Below are 19917 nucleotides of genomic sequence, written 5' to 3' on the forward strand. Positions count from 1 at the left end.
CGAGTGCATGAATTTCTTCATAAAAACATGTCACATTTTTTACTCTTTCATATCGTATTCGAATTCGCAACACCCGCAAAATTTGCTTACAAATTAGGTTATTTTAGAGCCTAACACAGAGAGAGTCCAAAGTTTGGGCTTCTCTTTACGCCTATAAAATCCACTTCTCCAGATATAGACAGAAACACCTTCTGCCGTAAGAACGCCAACATTACCGTGTCTGCTAACTCGAGCCTTCGCCACTGTAGACGGCAAGAATGCGTGTTGGGCGCCAATGGTGAGGGCAGTATCATTGATTGGGAAGCTATGCTTCAACTCTGCTCCAAGGGCTGTGTTGCTCAGGGGATTGACCATGGTGAAGCATGAAGCTTTCTAAGTGTCTAGCTTGTCCCTGCATATTCAAATAGTTATATATGCTGACTTTTATATACATACATACATACATACATACATACAAATATATATATATATATATTTCTACACATTTTATCTTCTCCAAGTTCTCAACAGGATTGCTCACAGGGACAAGGAAGCAGAAACAAAGTCGCTATTGAAGCTGAAACTGGCATTGAACTTGTCTAATGTTCCTGCAGATATGTCGAAGGCAAGGTCGGTTCCGATGGAGATCAGAGAACTGCCTCCTCTCACGGCAGAAAAGTTTGCAACTGGATCATATCTCTTAAAGGGATTTCGTATCAGCCCGATTCCTCCAGCAACCGCAGCAAAAACATTTTCGCATTGCAGTTCCGCCTGTTAGCCACAATGAACGCTGCATAATGACTATTTCAGAGTGCTAATAACAATTCCCGATGGAAAATGACAGGAAGTTCTTACCCTGCCACAATCTGGTATATGATAAAACTGAATAGGGTGCCGAGTCCAGGAGCAACCAGATCAACTGCAACAGTCACAGAAACCATCAAACCGTCGCGAAAAAAAAAAAGAGTTGCAGCATACTTGACAGAAAAGTAATGTTGTGAAGAAGCAAATCATAGACCATTAGACAGATTAACCTTTGCATGACATATCACTAATCCAGTTGAATTATTTCGAATCAAACCGAATCAGCGGTTCATGAACATAGTCTTTGCAGAGAAGATCTGATCAAGATTACAAGAAAATGTTAAGGATTGATAGAAAGGAAAAGAGGAGACAAAGAGAAGAAGGAAGAACTGGAGGTGTAGACTGCAGAGTAAATTTAACCTCTGGCATACTCGCCAATGTTGTAGTTACTCATTGCTTGTCGTTGAAGCAATTGAGATCAAGGTTATTAATATCTGGATTAATGGGTAGAAATATGTTTTATTATATAATGTGGGATGCATGTAGATTTAGCGTAAACCCGAGCGGAGTAACATTTTAGGATTCATACAGCCGATCTCACGTAATATGATAAGACTTTGTTGTTGTCGTTTGCATGTGGATTTAGTGAGGAAGTTTCCTCATTGATGGCAAATTAATACACAAGAGTACTATGATCGTACAAGGGTGGAAATTCTGATGATTCAAAGATGTTGGACTTCAAAAGAGGCAAGGAAGAGGTGGAGATTAGTTGAAACCAAGCTCATTACGATTTCGTTTATAAGATTTTGGGTGTAAGAAAAACGCTCATAACCACTTAAAACTACAAAATTCGACATTGCACATAATAAACTAGCCTTAGAAAATCGTTAAAACTTAGATGACTTACTGGACCGTTTGGGCTGAGCCACATTGGCTCTAATCCAGTTTTGTATATTTGAGTGGAAATTCATTCACGTCAATTTTGCAGTTCCACCTGTTAGGGCAATAGGCGTAACGAATAGTAATTGTCTAAGTGCATCTCCATCTAGTAACTAAATTTCCTGTACAATTGATATTAAAAATTTATTTAAAAAGAATTAAGAAATTATATTTTATCATTAGGAATCCAACAGATATAAACAGGCCACATAACCCCTGTTTCACCTGTGTTAAGTGCGCTACACTGTGGGCCCCATAGTCCTTTTTTGTCCCCCAACGCGCCTCTCACATGTTCTTGTACTCCACGCACCTGGCTCAAAAAACCCTCTGACATGACTAACGTCATGATGACATCAGTATGACGTCAGATGGCACTCGGGCGTAAGGTCGAGCACGAATTGCCTAATTGGGCAATTCAAATGCTTTGGGCCCACTGATTGTGACACGTCCCGAACCTGATATTCTCTGAATACCCGGATAGGCATGTGCTAGCAAACACCTGAGGGTGATGAAAGCCATTTATTGATTACAAGAGTAATGATTATGAGGAAATATTCATGAATAAACATTAGAATCTAGAAGTAATAAACAAAGCTTAATGAAGTGTCTAGAGTGCACAAATACTTTCTAAAAAATTTTACAAAGGAAAGATCATTACAGAATATCACACAAGTGAGTGATAGATTGCTACTAGTAGGGGAATGCCTCGTACGTTGTGTCGTAGTCCTCGTTTCTAATACCTGAATGGGGGCGCAAAACAAATGTGAGTGGACCAAGTTCATATATACAATAATAATAAAACAGTTATTAAGATACTAACCCCCACAATTTATATAAAGAAAACTACTAGCATAATAAGTGATAGGTTTAATGAAAATCCTAGCATGCCAAAAATATCTCAAGAGACATATCGTGAAACACAAAATATCTAACGTCTCATAAATCGTCTCTTAGCATAATGTACTACTAGTAAGATCACTGAATAAATATATATATCTCCCAGCCCTATGCCAGCACCGTGGTCTCTGTGCCCATAGCCAGAGATTACCAACTCCCGGCCCAATGCCTGCTCTGTGTCCCTCAGCCCGTAGCTAGGGATTATTTCTCCTGGCCTATTTGCTAACACCAGATCCTCGCCCCAGACGGCATAGTGTCCACTAGGTACGTACAAATAGTTACGTCTCTCATAAATAACCACTTCATAATATAAAGTCATTCATCGTCTATACTATAAAGAAGGATTTTTAAAACATGTTCTAGCATCCTATCGTCATCCATCAGATAGTCTATGTGACAGCCCGTCCCTAATTTTAAGAGTTTTTAAAGTTTTAATAAAGGATTTTACAAAAATGCCATTTGAGGCACGCACATTATTCGAGGTTAATCGTTGTGTCGTGCCATCTAAAATTTATTTTCTTGACATATCCTCGTAGTATTCGTCACTACGGACGTGTGGACGCTGACGGTTCGTGATTTGGAGTTATATCGAAGAAGTTATTAACGTTTGAAATTTGGGATTTTAAGGAATTATAATTTTAGTAAAATCTAGAATTTCTTTTATGAAAATGGACGGCCTAGATTTAATGAAGAATTAAATGGATGGTTGGGATGAGAGAAAGAAGGTTTTGTGTGTGTGTGTGCGTAAGAATAAGAAAGAAGAAGGCCTCGGGAGGAAAAGAAAACAGAGAAAAAAAAAGACAGATTGGGCAAAGCTGCCCAATCGGAGAAGAAGGAGGAGAGGCCGAATGGGGAGAGGAGAGAGGAAGTTGACTGGCCAACCAGAAGAAGGAAAGGAGGGAAAGGAGGAGGAAGGAAAAACAAGAGATCGGTCGGGTCCATTTGACCCACGCGGCGATCCGCTCCCGCAAGGCCATTTTCCGATGGTTTTCCGTCCAAATTTCTGGTCTTCTTCAACCTCCCATCAACCCCAAACACCTGCAAGATATCCTAGCATCCTAATTGACCCAAAAATCAATGAATTTCGTGGTGATTTCGCGAAGAACACCCACACAGGTGCCGCGACTTTCTTGTTCAAATTCACCCAATCCCGAAGCAATTTCTTTCAATTGCCACCACCCATACACTTCTCTTGAGGCCTAGAACAAAGCCCAAGCATTAGTTGGAGCATCGGAGTTGATTTGAGGATGAATTGGAACTCACCCAATTCTAGGGTTTCGCACGGGTTTGAGCAAATTGGAGCCTTTCCAGGCCAAATTGGCCTTGTCCTCAGGTATAAAGTTTACTTACTCATTGAGATCTTCAATTCTGTATTTTTTGAGAATTTTTTGAAATAGTTGGATTTTCCGGCGAGCCGGGGCGGCCAACCGCCACCCGCGGCGGCCCGTACGGCGGCGCATGGCCAATGGCCCGCCAATGTCATTCTTAGCATGTGTTTAAGGTTCTAGGTTCAGTTTTGATAATTGATGGACGTAAATTGAGTAATTGAACCTAAGTTCGTTACGATTCGTGGTTAGGCCAAAAGGTGAATCGACGATCCAACCGTCGGATCGTCACCAAACTTTGATACATTGTAATACGTAATATTTGAGGATTATAGGAACTTACGGATTGGGAATCCGATTTACGGATCTTCCGGAATTGGAGTTGTAAGTTCATAAAATAGAATGTTAACCGTCACTCGGTTTCGACAATTGACAGAGATCCGACCATTGGATGGTAATGAAATTTTAGGATGTTGTCCTAGAGGTATATTGTGGACCTCTGGAAGTTATGGATTTGAAATCTGAGGTGCAGATCTTCCGGATCGAACTACGTAGTGACATGTTTTATATAAGTTATATATTCTATCGATATGATTTCTGAGGTTGGATTTGATTATTGTTCTAGGCGCCGATCGTCATGACGCCTTGATGTGTTGTGCTAGGGAGTTGTTGGGCGAACTCCAGGTGAGTGGGCAGTATTTCTGTTTATACCTATATACTATTGATATTTTTCCCAGAAATTGAGTTTAAATGAAAGTACGTTTTAAAATGTCATGCATGCATATTATGAGATATATGAATTGATAATTGATGCATATATATATGTGAATTGGTGTTGTGGACGCACATGTGAGTTTTATGTTATTCATGTGAATCATTGATGATGTGAACTGTGTTGAGAGCTCATAACCTGCACCCCTGGTGTTAGTGCTTATATTATTCACCGCACCGCACGCTCACCTTAGATCCAAGTAGGTGCATGTCATACAGACCATGAGAGGGTTCCGACATGCTAGTCGTACAGATCACTTCAGGTGGTTCCGACTGGTAGGTGACCTTAGATTATGTGCACAGATGATTGATGAGAGAATCACTAGAGCGTATTATTACACCATTCTTATCGTACAGACTACTTCAGGTAGTTCCGACTTATGTGCAGAGTAGTGTCGTACAAGTCACCGTGGTGACTCCGGTTGGATTGGATATTGAGCTATTGAATTAACCGTACAGGACCAACTGCAGGGTCTCCGGTTGATTCCTTATTTCACATGTTATATTGATGCATCCATATTCTGTTTTTGACATTATGACATGGCATATTTTCTGGATTTGATAAAGATTGATGATTTGAGATATTTGAAGATTTATATGCATATTATATACTATTTTTCTGGGAAAGTATACAGGTTTTACAGCGAGGGGTTAAAAATGTTTTAAATGAAATGTTTTCGAAAAACTTTGTTTTACTGACCCACTCAATTTTGTTTTGCGCCCCTCCAGGTTCTAGATAGCAGAGCTTTGGTGGCCACGAGGAATCCAACGGTGTTCTGACAGAATTCACAAAAGTAGGACTCACCCTCGGGTGTTTCATCTTAGTAATTGTATTTTTTAAAGCTTCCGAACTGTGTAAATGGTTACGTTACTCTCACGTGACAGCCAGCATGCCCTTCTTCGGGACGGTGTGTCAGTCTACCAGTTCATGGTTTTTATAGAAAATACGATATATTAAAATATAGCTCAATTTAGGTCAACAATTAATTCCTCACCAAAACAAGACGATAAACAACATATTTCATAAACTTACTTAACATAAAACTCAGTTCATAAATTCGTAAGGCATGTATTTAATTTATGCAATTGAACTATGAAATTATGCAAATTTTAGAAATGGTCCACTTACAGATACTCCTTAGCAGTAGAGTTGTGCTGATAAAGATTAAAAATTCCCTCACTAGCAACTTCACCTAAGCACAAAAATGTAATAAATAAATAAAAGGATTTTCTAAAGGATGTCGGGCTTGAATTAAATAAAGTAAAGGATTAGGATTGGATGGGTTAGGATCTAATGGGTTAAAAGGGTTTAAGCTGAAGAAGGGTGGTTTGGGCTTAAGCCCAAACCCACACACACTACACAAACATACACACACGGCCTGCACACACCCACTGTGCAGCCCAAAAACACCTCACCCACACACACTTACACACGCAAGCATGCAACACACTCACGTGCACAAGCTTACACACACACACACTCGAGCACAATACACACACACATGCACATATGCACTGCACCATACACACATACACTACACATACGCTCACACATGCACGGCATGCACACTCACCATACACGCACACACCCACACAGACAAACACTCACAAGCACACACACCGTACCCACACTGCACATGCACATCCCCAGATAACACACACGCACATCTCAGCATTGATCAACCAAACAACAAGGTAATTTAATTACCTGGGTTCGAATTCGAAGGGATCCCTGCACCCACAGCAACAAACTCGCCGGAGTTCGGCCGTACACACCAGTCGAAACTGGGAAGAAGGTATAAACATGCATGCAAGAGTTAGAGCTCGAAATTATCTCCACAACACTCAAAAACCTTGGATTAAACACTAAATGAGGCAGATGCTTCACCTGGGACCGACGGGGAAGACTCGAAGCTCACGGTTCAGTGAGTTCGAAACTCTGCCATGCGCAGGTGGTCCATGCAGAGCCACTGATGTGATGCTCAGGCAACCCAAAATCTATTTCTAGTGATTTTGTGTTGAACCAAGCCGTAAGAGATGGTGGTTGTGGGTGGTGGTCCTCGGCGAGTTAGAGAGAGTGGGGTGAGTTGCGGAGGTTGGATTTGGATCCTCTCCTGAGCTAATGGAGAGGATCTTCCTGACCAGTTATCATGGGCCGTTGGATTTTTATCCAACGGCTACAAATAGGGGGTTCTTTTAAAGTTATAATAATTATAATCGTTGGATTTTTATCCAACGGCTCATGATAACTGGTCAAGAAGATCCTCTCCATTAGCTCAGGAGAGGATCCAAATCCGCGGAGGTTAGTGGGGAGAGAGAGAGAGAGACGGGGAAAAGGGAAGGAAGAGATTACTGAGAGGGAAGAGATAAGAAACTAGGGGAACAAATTTCAGGGGTAGGCCCCTTGGCTCACCATTTTAAAACTAAATACCATTTTTTTTAGAGAGCATTTTTGCTCACCACCATTTAGTGTGGTGTATGCTTATCATCCTATTTATCACCGTTAGATGAGTTTCAATTTCGAGATTCGTGTAGTGGATAGGAACAAATCTCAAAATTAAAACTCATCTAACGGTGATAAATAAGGTGGTGAACATACACCACACTAAATGGTGGTGAGCAAAAATGTACTCTTTTTTTTATTAGAAGGTGGTTGGGGTTGTAACAGATTACCCGGCTTTTTGGATTGGGATGGAGTTGGTTTTTCCATTTTTTGGTAAAGGGCTGGAGCTGTTCTTAATCATTATGCGTTATTCTCTTACAAAATAAATAAGCAAATTTATATTATGATGCTATGGAGTAGACCTAGCATTCGTGTCGTGTTTCTCGTGTTCGTGTCGTTTTCGTGTTATACCCGATAGCTTAATGGGTCGTGTCGTGTCGTGTAATACTCATTAAAGTAAACGGGTAATATGACCCAACCCGAAATCAACCCATATTATCAGGTAATATGACCCGACCCGTTACCTGTTAAGAAAAATATATTTTAAATCAATAAAAATGAAAATGAAAAACATAATCTGACCCCAAAAAATGTAAAACATAATATTAAATTAGTATATACATACTAAATTTCAGAGTTGACCCATTCATGAAAATTGTAAAGTTTTTCATTACGAGTGATTACATTTTTCACACTTCACAATAATTATTATTAATTTTATTAATTTTGCACTCAAATAAAAAACATTGTTCATGAGATTTGGAGGGTTTTAAAAATCTAAAAGACCATGTAACCATCGTCTAAGCGTTGAGGATACAATTATGAACATTTATTATGCTTTCACATCTTTCAAACTTATACATTAATGATTATGAATTTTGTTTATTTTGAGCTCCCTTAAAAATACTATTCATGAGAGTTTGTATGGTTTTAAAAATTCAAACGATCATATACCCATCCTTGAAGCGTAGAGGATGCGACTACGAGCATTTGCATATTTTTTTCATATTTTTCGCACATGTAAATTAATTATTATAATTTTTTTAATGTGTTTGGTATTTTTAAATTACTTGATATTTTTATTTTTAATGTGTTTTAAGATTTTTAATCTCAATCTTTGCCTATAATATACTATAAAAATAAATTAATAAATAAAACTTAAATTTTAAAATTTATATAGAATAATAATTAATAAACAATATATACATATTCATTATATCTATTGTATTTTATAGTAAGTTTTTTTTAGTAGTTTAAAAAATTAAAATCATCAAAATAACTTTTTTCTTATCGTGTCGAAACAGGTTACCGCGTGTTACTATCGTGTAAACATGTTAAAAACCCGTTATTAACAGGTTATTATCGTGTGACCCGATAATGACTCGATTAGTTATCGTGTTAACCCGAAACACGTTATTTTCGTGTCGTTTACATGTCGTGTTAACGGGTCGTGTAAGAAATTGTCAGGTCTACTATGAAGTGTCAATAATAGCTTTCTATATCAAAAGCAAATTAGTAAGAACATTACAAGAAAATTGCACGTCACAAAATATGGATTTCTAGTTACATGGGAATTGAATCAATGGCACATTTAACAACAACATAAATAAATAAATAGTATACAATGTTTCACATATAAAAAAAGAAATTTTAACGAAAAGCTTCCGGTACTATTTACTTTAACGAAAAACCATATTTTTACACTAAAAAATCAATCCTGGTACTATTCATTTTATCTTTTATTTTGTCCTTAACGTTAAAATTCAATTTTCAAACATTCTTCGTTAGTTTTCCTTTAAAAAAAAAAAAAAAAAAAAAAAAAAAAACTAAAATCAGTTACAAATTTGAATCATTTTCTAGTCTTATTACAAAAATGTCTCAAAAGAATAGGCAGTTTCAAAGTTCCATGTTTGTTTGCCACCAATGCCCAAACCTAGCTAGCAAGCTTTTGTCTTCGAGGCTTTTTTTTCTTCTTTCTCCTCCTTTTCAGGATCACCATTTCTATCCTCCTCACCTTTACCTTCCTTGTTCTCCTTGTCTTGACTCTTTTTCTACTCTGTTTCATCTTTTCCATCCTTGTGTTTCTCCTCCTCATTCTCGTCCTTCTCAACGTTGCCTTTCTCCTTTTTAGAGCCGTCATGTTTTTCTAGCGTTGTCGTCTCTCTCATATTAAACACAACAAATGCTGAAAATCGAAAAATTCCTTCGATCAAAACCGAAAATGCGGTGAATTTTGAAGACGATTGAGAGGAGGGGGAGCAAGCCTTAACGTTTATCCTACAACTCTGGCCCTCTCATACATTGTAATAATTTCAAAGAAACAAAACCACCAAGCCTAATTACCAATGGCTAGCAAGCAATCATTTCAGTGAAAAACAGTATCGCCCGCTCAAATACTTAAAGAGAGAATAAAAATAGACCAGTAATTTTAACACTCGTCTTTCATAATATGCATGAGCATTTTCACATGCAGAACAAATTTTAAAATACAAGCGGCTAAAAAAAAAAAAAAAAAAAACATATGGTCGTAAAATTGGAGAAACATATCCACGAAGAATTAATCAATTTTTCTCAATGACACAAAGTACTGAGTAATATAAAAAAGTGAACGGCTGATATTGAAATTACATGTTAGAAAGCAATTTAATTGAAGTGTTCCAGAACATCATCCCAGTCCACCACTCATTTTTCTTCCCCACCCCAACATTGCCGCTCTCTTACATCGATCAATTTTTTATCAGTCAGTCAATCAATTCAACCAAATAATGACAACTTTGCAGCTTTTGAACTTTTCCCTCCAATTCTCCCTTCTTTTTTTTTTTTTGGGTCAAATCCCTTTTTTCCCTCCTTAAAAAGACCACTTTTCAACTTAGCACAGTTGCTTTGCCTTGTAATTTGTCACACCCTCTAAAATGTGGCACCTAAAAAAAATGCTCTCACATATATGATATGTCTAGTAATTTTCTTCCTTCCACTCTCTACATTAGCCGGTCCGACAAGCTCGGAAGCCGTCGGAAGAAGTTCAGGCTCGCCGGAGGCATCGGCTCGCGGAACATGGGGTGGCGCAGGTAGTAAAATCCCAAGGCCACAGCAACCATTTTTGGTGGCACCGCGTACAAAACCACAGTGATTGCTAGGCACACACCGATGAACAATTTTGTGGCTCTAGGGTCCCTCCAACTCACCAATGCTTGGGCCCTCTCTCCTTGGGTTGCAAAATCGCCCAAAACGGTTTGGACCCGGGCCGCCAGCATTCGCAACCGGTCGTACCTGACCCGGATGATATCGGGCGGTCTTGAGCTTGGGATGGTGTCAAATTCCTCATCGAGCTCATCTGGGTCGACCGAATCCGCTTGCGAAAGCCGGATATCCATACCAGCTGGTGACTTGGGCCTGAATCGGTAATACCAAACTCCGATCAAGAAAACGTATAAAAACCCGGTTGGGACAATCAGATCCGGGTACCAAACAAGAACCAAATACAACACGTGGACCAAAACCGTCGTAACCGGGTTTCTCCATCTCCGGATATTATCCAACCATTTCGCTAACCCGACCACCCACGCAAGAACCGCCACGATCCGAAACCAATTGGCCTTGCTCTTCCTCATGCTCCACGCATGCGAATCCGCATCCAACATGTACCGAACCACCTCCTGCCCCAACGGCGGCTCGGACCTCGCCAGCCACGCAGCCACCATGCGAGTTGCGGCGCCACGTAGCGCCTCTTGTTGGGTGACCCCGAGCGGGCGGAGGTAGTGCATTCTGGGAAGCAACGGCTGGCCGTACACCGCGCACGTCTCGGGCAGCAACGACGGGCAGGCGAACCGGACGGCCAGCTCAATCTCGCCCATTTTCTTCAACCCGGTTCTCAGCAGCACCAGCAACGGGTACGAATTCGTATACACCTTGTTGCTCTCCATCGTAGATATACGTATTCGTACTTTTCCTATACTGTAGTCTGGCCGGTCCTCCCCCGCGGCAGCAAACATACGCCAGTTGTCGAACACTCCGATGGTGAGGACAGTGCAAGGGTCATAAACCTGCCACGTGTACTGCTCGTTCCACCTCGGGTCAAAGCTGTCCATGACGGTTCGGGTCCGGACCCACTTTTTCCCGTACTTGGCCACACAGTAAGCATCCGTGGAGCCTTTCCCGAAGGATTTCGCCTTCATCGGAAGCAAGCCGCGCGCGCCGAGAATCCCCAGCTCCAAAATGCCGACAGCCGGCTTCCAAAGCTGCTTAGCCGTCGGCCTGAAGTCGCTGCACACGTGCGCCGCTTCGTCCAGCACGTGATACCCACCCTCCAGGCAAAGGCGCAGATGGATTCTCCCGCAGTAGGACCCATCTCCGCCGCTCACACAGTGGGGCGCAGCTCCGCCGCCCCCGCATTCCAGTGGGAGCCACTTGGACGCCACGTAGCGATCGTCGATTCGTTGTTCGATCGAGCTCACCGGAATTTGGACGTGGCCGAGGAGCGCGGCGTCCTTGTTTGTGCGGTCCTCCACGAGTAGAATCAGCGAGTCCTCAAGCGGCTCGCCGGCGACGAAGATGAGGTCCTCGTTCCAGTGAAACGACGCGCAGTGGTTGTTCATGGAGCCGCGCCGGGTTCGCGCCGATTGGGATCCGAGCTGAGCTTTGACGCGAATCTCTGGAGTCGTCAATGGAGGCAAATTTGACGGTATGTGAAGATCCTGAACTTCCATAACCGTCGTCCTCAGATACCAGAGCTTCGGCGATTGGTAAACTTTGGAGCGCGTGTGAGCCACGAATGGAGCGTCGGAGCTCCACGCATCCTGGAACGCGTCATCTGCTTGGGTCCCGAACCAAACCGATAGCTGGATATCGCCGGAGACTCGACCGGGGTGCTGATCTCCGGCGCTACTGTCTAGACGCCACCACTGCGGAGCCAGAGGACTATCGGGCGGGTCACGAACCGGCACCTCACTCATGTCAAAGCAAATGCCGCCTAAGAACTGCTCGGACGGCGAGTCGTGAACGGAGATCTGCAACTCGGAACCCGCTGATTCAGGCCGGTTGTGTGCGAGCGCGAACACCTGGTTCCACTCGGGCGAGTCGGTCGGCTCACACGGCCTGTGAACCGCCACCTTCGACCTCACGACGTGGGCCGACGTACGGACCTTGACGTATGGATTCTCGTTGGGAGCGAGTCCTCGAGCCTTGACGATTCTGATGAACAAGTACTGCATCGGCTCCACGAGACCGCAGGGGTGAATCCTCTCCGCCGCACCCTTCGCCCCGAACTTTCCAGAAATCACTTTCGGAGCGTAGTCTCCATTTGGCCTTCGTTGGATTCTCACTCTTTCACCTGTCAAACAGACTCTGTTCATCTCCATTTTCCTCACCTCTGGTTGAAATTGAACCTCCTCATGCTGATGATGCTGGTGATTCGACATCTCCTGAACCAGCGGTTCAGAATGCACATAAACCATCGGCGGCGGCGACTCCTCGATCACCACAACCGGCGGCGAGTACGAGCCTTCGTGGTGGATTGTGCTCTCAACCGGCATTCCATGGGCTCCAGACACCCTTCCCTCCTCGACCACCACAACCCCCGGAGGCTGAGATCTAGGCTTCTCCTGCGGAGGGTCATCTGGAGGCGGCGGCGGAGGCGATTCCTCAACCATCTCGTCGTAGTAATAAATCCTCAGCCCAATCTCGCCTCTAATCCAGCTGAACACGCTCTTCTTCTCCAGCTGGAAATACACCAGTCCCTCATCTCCACGCTTCGAAAACTGGGTGCCGTACAGCTTTACCCTCCCGAGGAAGTGGTTTTTACGGGCGCTGCCACTGGAAGTCCCAAAACGCTTGTCGTTGAGCACCTCGATCTCGAGCTCTTCGTATTCCATGTGGTCAGGGTCGGAGACGATGAACTCGAGAGGCTCGTTCCAGACAGGGTTGAGGGACTTGAACTTGGTGGAGGTCCGCTTCCGCTGGCCGTCGAAGTCGGCGACGACGTAGGGGCTGGAGCTGCCCTGGCCATCCTTGGGGAGCAGGTCACGTGCGTCGACGACTTCGACGATTAGCTTCCTGACGACACTCGGCGGCTGCGGCGGTTCCGATGGTGGTTGCTGTTGTGGCGGTGGTTGTTGCTGCTGCTGCTGTTGTGGCGGTGGTTGTTGGGTTTGGTGTGGGGGTTGTTGGGATGGTTGCGGCGGTGGATGGTTTTGGACGACTTGAAACGACACCGTCATGTTCTCATCCTGGATGTTGTCAGTTTTGGTGTTGAAAAACGATAGAGGGAATTTGGAGGTTTCGGGACAGAAAAGTTGGTTAATTGCGCGTTGATAGCGGGAGAGAGAAATGGGATACGGTGCGTGTGACTGATGGGTTTTTCAGGTTCTGCTTTTGAGCTGTGCCTGCGCTTTTTTGAATTTTTGCAACTCGCACGCTTCTTTCTCTACTTAACATACTATTTTCTCTTTGTATTTAATATTTATTTATTTTTCACACCATAAATTAGAATGTGAGAAAAAAAAATTGAAACTCCGCAAGTTAGCGACAACATATATTGGGTGACGTTGAGCACGTATGGTATTTAAGCTCCCACGTTGAACAACCTACTCTCATAGACTCGTACCATGAAGAAGTCATTATAAGGATTTCTAGCGAATTTTTTAGCCAAACGTGTAAACAACACAAATTAGGTGACGTAGAGTACATGCAGCCGTTGGGTTTTATACATAGGTCAATTTGCTCTAATATTAGGAAGAAAGTTGAAGTTCTATCATAAAACCAATTGGTAATATAAGAAATAACTTAACAACTTATATAACATTACTAGAATTTTTTTTATTTTTTACTTTATTTTTACCAACGTGAAATTTTTTTACTTTTACGAAAGGTAAATGATAATGGAGAGAAGGGAATGTTTTTTTGGTTTGGTTGGAGTGGGGGCGAGAGATTAGATTCCATTCTCACCCGCGAAGGTTTTCAATTCACTTTTGGAATTGCTTCTTTATTGGGTTCGTTATCTATAATTCACACATCCCTCCCTTCCTATCTTTCTTTTTGTTTATATTTTTTTATTTTTATAATTTATTTATTTAGGAAATTGTTATTAGTATTCCAAAAATCTCATTCTACACTCTAAGCTTTCTATATTAAGAAAGAAAAATACAATTGTGAGGAGTGTAGAATAAGATTTTTGGAGTGACAATAATACTTCTTTTTATTTAGGGGTATGCTATCCACACACCCATTTTTACTTCTCACACACATCTTGATAATTTCTGTCCTTTGATATTCTTCCATTCATCCAATCCGACGATTGAAAATTAAGAAGGTATGTGAGAAGTAAAATAGGGTGTGTAGATATTACATCTCTTTATTTAATGTATGCTTTTATTTAAGACCAGCCTTGCATGCCAATCAAAAATATATTCCCTCCAAACGAATTTGGGGATCATCACAATTTTAATAAAGAAAACATAAGAACGACGTGATTCTATTAATATAAGGAAAACTAATGAAAAAGACTTGAAAACTTTGAGTTTTAATGATAAGGACAAAATAAAAGGTAAAGTGAATAGTACCAGGATTGACTTTTTAGTGTAAAAATGTGGTTTTTCGTTAAAGTGAACATTACCGGGTGCTTTTCGTTAAAGTTCCCATTAATATATGATATTTTTGGTGCAAGAGTAAACGACAGTATAGATTAACAATGTTGCATGACAGTGTCATGCGTCGGATTGAAAATTACTTGAGCCTATCGACACGGTTGGATGTATAAAATATCGATGATATCAGAAATATCGGTAGTCTAAAAACACGAAAATTTCGATGGAAATATCGGGATATTATCAATATCGATAAAAATTGAATAAAAACCACGGAAATTGTAAGAAAAACTTGGAAATTTTTATTGAAACTTTGCAGGATGTTTATTTAATCAATTATCTATTGGTTTATAACAAAAAATTGGAAGAAAATGCATTGCATGATAGATATAACTGATTTAAGTTGATTATATAACGAGCTGACAAACATTGTGAGTGTAGAAAATATATAGTAATTAATGAAAGAAGTTTAAACACACTATAATCATTTATATATAATGAATTAGTACAATATTTTACACTTTATACATTGCATGGTAAGATACATGAGTTACTTAGCAAGGTCTAAAATATCGATGATATCAGAAATATTGGTAGTCCAAAAAAATATCGGTAGTCCAAAAACACGGAAATTTCGATGGAAATATCGGGATATTATGGATATTTTAGACCATTAGGACCAATGTGGTCCTAGCCTCCTAGAACCACTTAGAGTACGGAAAATATGCATGTGCAGAGCTTCCGAGTTTCGAGTACTTTCCGAATGTTTGGCATGTTTATTACAATATTTGCTAGGCATATGTCAAAATCTGTTGATATGTGCGCATTATGATTTGGTTAACGACAACAAGTTTATCAAATGTTTGACGAAATGCCTTAGTTAATAAACTTTTTTTTTTACACGTTTAGCGCCTTGTCTCTGCCTAAAAAACCTGTACTTTAACACTATGACCCTTCAAAATTCAAATCCTAAATCCGATATCGGGTGGGTGGGTGGTCTCATGAACATTGGTGATATGGTACCTCACATAGGATATATGCCATAGTAGTACTGTTGTTGTAGTAGTGTGGAGAAGGCACATGATTCGAAAACTAAAATGGGCCTATCCTTTTAGTGAAAAGCAAGAACATTTTGAAACAAAGTCGGGTCACAAAGCATCGCCTTTATAGTACATCTTTATGTATTATTCTCCTTACTAAATATGAACACGACGTTCCATTGTCAAAAACTAATTCATATTCCAAACGGACCATACCATGTTACCATATATCTATACGTGGTATGGCCAAGTGTGTTAAGGAAGCACCTGGACTCACCACTAGGCCTGGCAAAAGAGTCATATTTGTCATGCTTGTGTCATTTGTTTTAGTACTTATTATCTTAACGGGTTGTGTCATGTTAAACCCGTTATTTTAACGAGTTTTATCAGGTAACTAAGTAACGAGCTAATTCGTTAACGGGTTGTGTCGTTTTATGTCGGGTTATCAAGTCATGCAAGAAATTGTTGTGCCTAATGACTAAATTTGAAAAACGATATCTTATCGAGTTCTTAACGAGTAACCCCATAACAACTTGACATGTTAAAGGGTTTTTAACGAGTTACCTGATAACGACCTGACTTGTTAACAAGTTGACCTGAAACTTGTTATTTTCGTACCGTTTCTTGTCAAGTCAACGGATTGTATAAGAAATTGTCACGCCTACTCATCACTACCGTTTTTATATATACAAGCTCAATAAAAAGTGACTACTTGAGGGTACATAAAACATACAATAAAAGAGTGATAAATTTGTACTCATATGTAATTTATTGTTTGTGTTTAAAATCTTTTCAATTTTACTTTTGATTAAAAAATTTTAACTAGTTAAGCCGAAGGAGTTGGTCTAGTGAAAAGCGTGTAAAGTATAAAATTTTCAACCCGAATTCGAACTCCCGCTAATGCATTTCTCGGGATCACTGGCTCTAAATTGACGTACCTTTAAACTTGGAGACCAAAACTATGCTAGCATCTCACGTGGTATAGAAATTGTATGATGAAGGAAATTACGCGGCTTGCAATGTGTGCTGGGTCCGGTGGGATACTTACTAATTATATATTTGTGCGTATGTCACTATAGTAAATAAAGATTTTAATATGCTCAAAACAAGAACACACACATCATATATTATTATATCAATAGATGAACACTAAAAAATAAAACTTTTTAATTTATATAATAACATATGACATACATTTTAGCGATTGGCCAAAATGGAAAATGTCTTTAAACTCCTAGATATCTTTAGGGATTCAGGTGGATAAATACGAGTGAGTAGATCTTTTGGGCGCGCATCCCAAAGAAGCTTCTCAATCCCGCATCACGGTGATGTGGTCGTCTTTGTGACTTTTTGAATTGGTGGGTTTGCTTGCTTAAAGAATCCGATCCTGCCTGCCTGCCTACTTACATCATAAAGTCGATTTACATCATAAAGTCGTTTTTGAATCGATGCCCTTCTGTTTTTAGCATGCTTTTTTGCCTCTCTCTCTTTTCACTTCTCATCTTTCATCTATGCAACTGTGGTTTACATAGGGATAGTTCGGTATGGGATACCATACCGAAATTAGAATTTCGAATCTCAAATCGAAATTTTTCGGGATGGGAATTTAAAGACCAATTCCAAATCAAATTTTCGGGAATTCTGAAATATTTTCGAAATTTCGGGACAAATTGGGAATTACAAATTGAAATATGAAATTATGAATTGTTTTTCAAATATATAATTCAAGAAAACATTCATGAACTAGGAATGTCATTTCATTCACATTACCATTTAATCTAAAACTGGCATGCCTGACTGTTTTTATCAGAGTCAAAATTCAAATTAATTAAACTCTTTTTGCAATCTATTGAGAGACAAAAGAATCAAGCATTCTGAAATCATTAGTCATGGCAGCAGCAATAATAAAATCCAAATGAATATCAAACAGAACATGAAAAATATGCAAGGTGTAGGGCATTCAGGTTGCGGAGCATAAATTAGAAACTACTAGCATCAATTATAAAAGAATAATATATATAATATACATGTGTATATATATATATATATAATAATTAATATTATATATTTTCGGTTTGGTATGGGATTCCCGAAATATCGAGAAGCCAATCTTGAATTCCGTACCAAAATTTCGGTTTGGGAAATTTTTGGTTTGGGATCGGGATTTTTTCGGTTCGGTTTGGGATTTTTCAGGAATTTTTTCCACCCCTAGGTTTACATGCCCAATCTCACATTTTGGGCCTATTGTACTGTGTTTGTGAAACTATATCCACATCCACAAACAGCCCAGCCCAAGTCTCACCCAAATGGATATTACCGCCCAGTGACAATGTCGGACGACAAAAATAGAATTAGCAACACCATATGATAGGGTAATCGTCACACTCAAAAGTATTTAAGAACACAAACATTGGTCGCTGCGCCTTATTCAACCACTGTTATTAAACGACTAATGTCAAAGCTTTAGGGTTTCGGAAGGAGTACGGTCGCAAGGCTGAAGCTGAAACAACAAAATCAGACGAGATTAAACCATTCTTCCGTAGAAATATAGTTGGCGATATATCTTATTCATCGAAATTCTTATTCTGAACGTTTATATCGACAACCATACGACGTGAGGTAACGTAATTAATAGTTAACACATGGCTTAATTAGCCTTAATCTCCAGCTGATTGGAACTTACGATAAACCAGCATCACCAATGAAAATGCAACCACAGCAGTCATAACTATTCCTTTGTCTTTGTTCAACATCTCCATTGCAGTCCTTATAATATTCCCTCCTTCCTCCTCCCGTTTCCTTATTTTTGCAGAAAAGAATATGTGCCCATTTTCTCCTAGTAAGTTTCTTATATCGCCATACTTTATGCCATCAACTTTGTTTGAGCCATGCTCTCCTTCATTTTTGGGTTCCACCTTTGGTACGGTGACATACAGAATCTCATTGACAAATTTTACGGTGTACTTACTGGCATCTGAGTTTGGTGGAAGGGTAAAATTCTCCACAAAATGCTCGGATGTTGTTTCGTTCACTTCCCTCGATCCCATGATTGATATTTCGCCAGCTGAATTCATGTAACAGATAGGCTCCTTTTTAAAACCTAAGACACAGTTACATACTTAAGCACCATAAATTTATGTCAACAAATATAGCTAATTTCTACGATATAATTATGTGACTGTAACACCACGTGACCTGCGTTAGTCATGTCTGTTTTATATGAGTCAAATATTAGAGCACGCACACATGCATTATGCTTATCTTAAAGAAATGAGACGATAAAACATTAAGAGAACAATTAGATGCTGTAATATTGCAGTACCTGGGATATCAATGAGAAGGCAATGGTTGTTGGAGTCCTCTGTCCATTTTGAGGAAGGAACAATCGTTTTGCACCTGTGTTCGCGTGGGAATCCTCTGGTTTTAACATGGAGTTCTCTGACGCTTGATCCATCAACGATCAACTAATACAAACTGGACCTTATAGAAACAATTTAATTAAGAGCTTGCTTTTGCGTCTTAAATTAAAATGATCAGCGTAATGCTGTGTATATAAATAACAAATTAGATCAAACGATTATATGGAGGAAGGATGCCAATTAGCTAGCTGAAGAAGTCATGATTTTATCAGAACCTAGGCTTTCCTTGTGGGAAATGAAGATGGAGGCAGGCATGCATTCGATCTTGGTTATTCCAAACTTAATTTTTCTGCCTGGATGATGCATGATGACATGATGATGCCTGCTGTCGATTGGACTGCACGTCAACCTTCGGGTGGTGTCTTGTTGGGGTTTCAACATCCCTTGCTTTCATTGCGTCCAAACTCCAGACTACGTACACCTCTCTCTTTCTGTCTTTGCGGCGGTGGTCTATAATTTTAACATTAGAAATGACCTAAGAATTTTTAGATCTTGCTACACATATCTGATTTGGAAAAATAGATTTTGATTTTCATTATACAAAAGTTAATCATACATGCAGGCTTCAGACATGCCCTAGGCACTCGTAGTTAACTTGGTTACGTGTTTTACTTGAATGAAAAAAAATAATTAAGCATAACTTTCTCTTTCTTTCTTCCCCAAATATATATTTTAAGTTAATTCCTATCATATTCTGGTTTTCAATAAAATAATTTTGTA

The 19917-nt window shown here is 40.1% G+C and overlaps 2 protein-coding genes, 1 long non-coding RNA gene and 1 pseudogene across 4 annotated transcripts; all 4 read right to left on the bottom strand.

Moving 5' to 3' along the window:
• Positions 1-12: 12 nt before the first annotated feature.
• On the bottom strand, positions 13-1237 carry LOC126625612 (mitochondrial outer membrane protein porin of 36 kDa-like; annotated as a pseudogene).
• Positions 1238-2272: 1035 nt separating this feature from the next.
• On the bottom strand, positions 2273-7136 carry LOC126626959 (uncharacterized). Its single transcript, XR_007624829.1, has 4 exons — positions 6604-7136; positions 6424-6500; positions 5845-5908; positions 2273-2462 (listed from the first exon to the last, which is right to left on the bottom strand). It is a non-coding gene; the product is annotated as an uncharacterized LOC126626959 (long non-coding RNA).
• Positions 7137-9704: 2568 nt separating this feature from the next.
• LOC126626853 (protein QUIRKY) lies at positions 9705-13553 on the bottom strand. The gene has a single exon (XM_050296254.1). The coding sequence runs from the start codon at positions 13371-13373 to the stop codon at positions 10137-10139; it is 3237 nt and encodes a 1078-aa protein (XP_050152211.1). The 5' UTR covers positions 13374-13553; the 3' UTR covers positions 9705-10136.
• Positions 13554-17757: 4204 nt separating this feature from the next.
• Positions 17758-19437, bottom strand: LOC126627097 (uncharacterized). Of its 2 annotated transcripts, XM_050296527.1 has the most exons (3): positions 19413-19437; positions 19101-19252; positions 17758-18867 (listed from the first exon to the last, which is right to left on the bottom strand). In XM_050296527.1, the coding sequence occupies exons 2-3, from the start codon at positions 19230-19232 to the stop codon at positions 18436-18438; spliced, it is 564 nt and encodes a 187-aa protein (XP_050152484.1). In that variant the 5' UTR covers positions 19233-19252; positions 19413-19437; the 3' UTR covers positions 17758-18435. The 2 variants fall into 2 exon arrangements, with proteins under 2 accessions (XP_050152484.1, XP_050152483.1); XM_050296526.1 differs by lacking the exon at positions 19413-19437 and having other exon boundaries at positions 19101-19311.
• Positions 19438-19917: the final 480 nt, after the last annotated feature.

The sequence above is a fragment of the Malus sylvestris genome, chromosome 6, assembly GCF_916048215.2.
Source record: "Malus sylvestris chromosome 6, drMalSylv7.2, whole genome shotgun sequence".
Lineage (NCBI taxonomy): Eukaryota > Viridiplantae > Streptophyta > Magnoliopsida > Rosales > Rosaceae > Malus > Malus sylvestris.